This window comes from Solanum tuberosum, unplaced genomic scaffold (assembly GCF_000226075.1).
Source record: "Solanum tuberosum cultivar DM 1-3 516 R44 unplaced genomic scaffold, SolTub_3.0 scf00136, whole genome shotgun sequence".
Lineage (NCBI taxonomy): Eukaryota > Viridiplantae > Streptophyta > Magnoliopsida > Solanales > Solanaceae > Solanum > Solanum tuberosum.
In genome coordinates this window covers 488293-494292 of record NW_006239061.1, presented here as the reverse complement: position 1 = coordinate 494292, position 6000 = coordinate 488293, and the positions used below count along the sequence as shown (strand labels likewise).

Below are 6000 nucleotides of genomic sequence, written 5' to 3'. Positions count from 1 at the left end.
TTATAAAATAGTGTCTTATTTAATATAATATTTTTTTAACATAATTATGATAAATATATCTACCTTATTTATCTCTCTTCTCATCATTATTAAGATTTATTGCCTTCCATACCTCCTTATCATTACTACAATTTATTTCTTTTTTTAATTTTTTTTTTACTTTTTTAGTAGTTTTTTAAATGAAAATTTTCATTATCTCTCCTCCTTAAACATATCCTTATTGTCATGATTTATTATTATTATTCACAAAAAAATTTCTTCTTTTGATCTATAAAATCAGTTTAATTTTTTTTAAAAAAAATAAATACTTTATTTATCTCTCTCCTCATATTACTACTATTTATTATTTTTTCTTAAATTCCTCTTTCTATCTTCTATTTTTTTTTAAATTTTAAAGAAAAATAATATCATCCATCTCTCTTCCTTATTATCATAATTTATTATTATTCAAGAAAAAATTATTCTTTCCTTATTTTTTTTCCTTTTGATCTATAAAATTTGCCAAAAATATCTCTTTGACTAAATATTATAATTAGTTTTTTTTTCTCCTATTCTTGACTTCATATATATTTTTGTTATTTATGTACTATGTTAAGAAAATTCAAAAAATACTATAAACTATAATCTTATTTACTTTTTAAGTAGTTATATATATTAAGTTTAATTGATATATTTTTATAATTTCATATTTCAAATGTTAAATAAAAAAAGTAGAAAGAGAGAGAAGTGACTACAAATAAAGTAAAAAAAAAAAGTAACTCTTTTAACTTCTTTTCCTTTTTTCGTGTTTTCTTTTTATGGTAGTTCTTTTAAATTTTTTCTTTCCTTTTACTTTTTACTCAATTTATTACTATCTTCTTACTTTTATCTATATTTTTTACTGTCATAAAAGAGAATAAAAAATTTATTGTCCTTATAACTTTTCATTTCATTTCAGTACTCTCTATACTCATTATTTGTAAATAAAAAAGATTAGAATGAGAGAAATAATACTTCATGGTGGGCATCATTTTCACGGTTCACAAATTGAATGTTAGAGGATATTTTGATGTCTTTAGATCTTCGGTATAATGAATTCCTAAATAGAATTTCGTTCTTGTTTTGCTAGATTCGTCTATAATAATTCTTGCTGGCATAAAATGATCAAATCGACACAGGTATATTCTAATGAATTCATTTATACAAACAAATCAAAAAAATCGATTTATCTAAGGTAGTAAAACCTTCTATTGCTATGAGTTCTCTATTTTATCTTTTGCATAATTTTTATTTATAAAAGAAAGCAAAATGAATTTACCTGAAGTAGTAAATCTTCTCTTGTAATGATTCTTCCATTTTGTTAATTTACCTGTGCATTATGTGCTCTTCTGCCTAATGTCATTTGTATAAACAAAAACAAAAAAATTTATTTATTTGAGGTAATAAAGCTTTTCAAAATTTTAATTTACCTGGAGCAAGAAATCTTCTCTTGCAATGATTCTTTCATTTTGTTAATTTACCTTCTGCTTATGTGATTTCCTGCCTAATTTTATATATAAACAAATCAAAAATTCGATTTATCTGAGATAGTGAAGCTTTTAAAAATTCAATTCACCTTGAGTAGTACATCTTCTCTTGCAAAGATTCTTCCATTTTGTCAATTTATCTTCAGATTACATGGTTCAGATTATGTGCTATTCTACCTATTTTTTTTATATAGATTTTTAATTAATTGATTGCAATAAGTTCTTGACAACAATTACAACTCTTCATTCTCTATTGCAACAATAAAGATATTCTTTATGTTAAAACTTTTCATTATCCTCTTTAATTGTAGGTTAATGATGCATTAGAGGTATTTAATAGATTATTGAAATGAATAAAAAAAAATCAAAAAATTGAGAAAAAAATAATATCAGAATGGTGGCCATAGAGAGGTGCCACATAGGATTGCTTAGATATATATATTGATTCATGAACAATGGACTTAATAACATTAGCATGCTTTTCAAATTCTACAAGTAACAAGTGTTTTCGAGGGATATTGATCTTTTAAAAAAATATATATATATGACCTTTCTTGAAATTACCGCAATTCTTCTTTCTTGATTAGTACGTGTGTGATTCTATGTTGAAGAAGAAAAGGGTGATGGAAGACTTAATAGTGATAAATAGCATAGAGAAAAAATTAACGTTAGAGTTTAGAGGCAGGACTGATCATTGCGAACCACTATTTATAAGATGCGGTTGGCGTAGCTTGTACGTCGTGTTGTCTATCTTGTTCATTTGATTTCATTGGGTGATTTCAAATTTTATGACATAAATTAGTGAAATTGTCGTGTTTTGCGCGACTATAGTTTTTTTTAGTATATTTTTGTATATTTTAATTTTCTGTATCTTTTTTATTAGTAGTCCTTGATTCTCCATACAAATTCTTAATTCTTTTTTTAAAAAAAACTTTTGAACTTCTTAATTATGTCCTTGTTATTATAAATTTTTTAATATGAATTAATTTTTTTAAAGAATTATGAAAATGAAATACACAAAAAAATATAAATGGATATTTAAGAGTAAAGTTATAAATAAGATGAAGAGATATGAATTATAACTAATTTAAATGTATAATTTAATAAACATTAAATAAATTAATAATTATGCATTGATTTATTATAAAATTAAATAAATAAATTGTGAAAATTTAAACCTTTTGATTAGCAAAAGCCTTTTTAGGCAATTGAATAGGATTATTATGTGGGGAAAAAACACCACTAAGGAGCTTTTTCAGTTCTTCAACATTCCTCAAAGTCAAGAGAATATAATGAGTTTATCCAAGAAAGTTGTATGAATAAAAATTTCATATTTTCGTTGTCAATAAATCTCAATTCCTAAATTAGACATAATAAAAACATACTCTCTTTTTTTCATCAATTAATTTGATTAGATCTTATTTCAAAAATAATAGTGGCAATGAAAGAGTCAACTAATTCTATATGTACAATGAATCTATATATACAATGAAACTCTTCCATCTTAACCGTATATGTTTTATTCTTTGAGAATTTATTAAATCACCAGTAATCACCTACCAAAGCAAAGAAAAAAACAAACGTCACCATATATAAATTTCTAAAATTAAGAGAAGTTTATTAGTACATTTTTTTTCTTTGGTATAGTTAATACTTCAAGTATTGGTATAATATAGGATTTTGAGGCTTTGGTATGGTCGGCACATCTAGAATCTTGAAATGTGATGTAAGAAATTGCTTACTACAAATTAGGAAAGAAAAATGGAGACGAACGAGTTAATATCTCAAAAAATTATTCAATTTTGAAATTTTATCTAGCAATTACTCAACTTAGGTGTTTGTATCAATAAAATTATGCAACTAAATTTGTCATTAATTAAATATATGATATAGCTTTAATTGATCCGCATGCAATTAGAAACAAATTCATTCACAATTCTACCCATTAACCCAATTAATAAACCCAACACATTGTGGTCGCTGGATTGACAGAACTCTTATCGTGCTCTTCAACTTGTCTATGTTTTAATGTTTATCGTCCATAGCCTGACAGAGAGTGAGGATCGAGTGGATCCAAAGAAAGATAACAAGCAACAATCTGCATTAGCTAATAAACTTGCCCACTGAAGGGGTTTGATCCCATGGCCATTGGCCCATGCTCACGAACCATTTGGAATGCATAGATTGTCAAGTAACAAAACATAGTTTTTTAATTGAGTTGATGGGTAAAATTGTGAATAAATTTGGGTCTAGTTGTACGAGGATCAATAAATATAATGTCATATAATTTATAATAAATTTAGTTGAGTGATTTTATTAATACAAATGCCAAATTGAGTGATTTTACTAATATAAAACAAAATTTGATGATTTTACTAGATAAATTTCTAAATCTGACCTTTTGAAATATTAGCCCGAATTAAACCAAAGTAACATCGATCAGAGCTATATTACACATACTGTATTGATAGAAAGTAATAAAATACTCGTAATATAACGACACATCAAACATGGTACATTCAATTCAAATACTACTAAAAAAGAATTACAATTTCTACTCCTAGCAGAAAGTATCCAATACTATCTCCATGTCACAGCTCAGGTCGCAAGCTTCATAGACTAAGATGGAAATCGCAAAATATTAGTTGGGTACTTCCTAATAGAGTGAAAGTAGCATATAATTTACTCAAGGAGTAGCGGGTTTGTATGGTGGAGAAAGTGAAGGAAGAGTTGGTTTAGGAAGTTCTGGAATTTCAGGCTTTGGCATAGTTGGGACTTTTAGTTTTGGAAGCTCTGGGATTTTTGGCTTTGGTAGTTCTGGGATTTCAAGTTTGGGCATAGTTGGTACTTCTGGCTTAGGAAGTTTTGGGATTTCAGGCTTTGGAAGCTCTGGGACTTTAGGCTTTGGCAGTTCTGGGATTTCAGGCTTTGGCATTGTTGGAATTTTTAGCTTTGGAAGCTCTGGGGCTTTTGGCTGTGGTAGTTCAGGGGTTTCAGGCTTTGGCGTAGTTGGTACTTCAGGCTTTGGAAGTTCTGGGACTCTTGGCTTTGGTAGTTCCGGAATTTCAGGCTTTGGCATAGTTGGTACTTCAGGTTTTAGAAGCTCTGGAACTTTTGGCTTTGGAAGTTCTGGGATTTCAGGCTTTGGCATTGTTGGGACTTTTAGCTTTGGAAGCTCTGGGGCTTTTGGCTTTGGTAATTCTGGGATTTCTGGCTTTGGAAGTTCTGGAACTTTTGTCTTTGGTAATTCTGGTATTTCAGGCTTTGGCGTAGTTGGTATTTCAGGCTTTGGAAGCTCTGGGACTTTTGGTTCTGGGATTTCAGGCTTTGGCGTTGTTGGGATATTTAACTTTGGATGCTCAGGGACTTTTGGCTTTGGTAGTTCTGGGATTTCCGGTTTTGGCATAGTTGGGACTTCTGGCTTTGAAAGTTCTGGGACTTTTGGCTTTGGTAGTTGTGGAATTTCTGGCTTTGGCAGACTCGGTAGCTCAGGCTTTGGTAGAGTTGGAACTTCAGGCTTTTTCATAGCCGGAGGAACCTCAGTCTTAGGCACTGGTGGGATTTCTGGCTTTTTCAAGGGAGGAAACTCTAGCTTTGGCATTGAAGGAATCTCGGGCTTTGGCATAGTAGGAAGCTCAGGTTTTGGCATAGTAGGGATCTCAGGCATCTTAGGCTTTGGCAAAGTTGGTAACTGGGGCTTCGGTAGAGTTGGTAGCTGAGGCTTTGGTATGGTTGGAAGCTGAGGCTTCGGCACAGTTGGGATTTCAAGCTTTGGCAAGGCTGGAACTTTTGGGAGTTCTGGTTTAGGTATCTCAGGAACGGGTGTCTCAAGGAGGTGGCGTGCAGTCGCGCCACTTATGTTGCCATGAATGAAGAATATATTGAGAAATGTAAGCAGTAAGAGAGATGATATGTGGTAATGTTGAGCCATTTTTCTGCAGATGGTAGAAGCTATAAGAAAGAATAATGTTTATAAGAGTGGATGTGTCATTGGCTTCAAGTCTGTTGCTTTATATAGGTTTTTAAGAATGCAATTACAAGGACTTTTAGGATTTTGTGATCTGAGTAGTTGAATTTCTCATCAAACTAATTAGCTTATAGCAGTTTGGTACGGTACGTCAAAAGTCAATGTAGATGACCTAAATTGCATATTAGTGTAAACCTGTCACACTATTATGGGTTGGAGACATATTCACTCATATGGTATCCATATTCAAACTTCTGGTAAATCAATCTTCACAACTGTTTCTCTCTATCTACTCTATGCTTTGGACAAATATCCTTCTACGAACCATCATCCCGCCATGCCACTCTAGGCTTCTCTCTTCCTTCACTCTGCTTCATATCCACTCTTCAGCCTTCGTGGAAAAAAGCAAAAATAAATAAAAATCAGTCCACTGGTAAACCATATAACCAGGTTACATATGCAGGATTGTGTTAAAATATACTCGTCACTCGTTGGATGTGTAAGGATTTACAGAAATGTTTATAATGT

General features: G+C 30.6%; 1 protein-coding gene across 1 annotated transcript in view; it reads left to right on the top strand.

Annotated features, from left to right (window-relative positions):
• LOC107061407 (ATP-dependent RNA helicase glh-2-like) overlaps window positions 1–5313 on the top strand; it is a 23451-nt gene extending 18138 nt beyond the window's left edge. The window contains exon 4 of the mRNA XM_015310599.1: window positions 4431–5313. Coding sequence (XP_015166085.1) covers window positions 4431–5224 — 794 coding nt within the window. The 3' untranslated portion in view covers window positions 5225–5313. The remainder of the gene's footprint in view (window positions 1–4430) is intronic.
• Window positions 5314–6000: the final 687 nt, after the last annotated feature.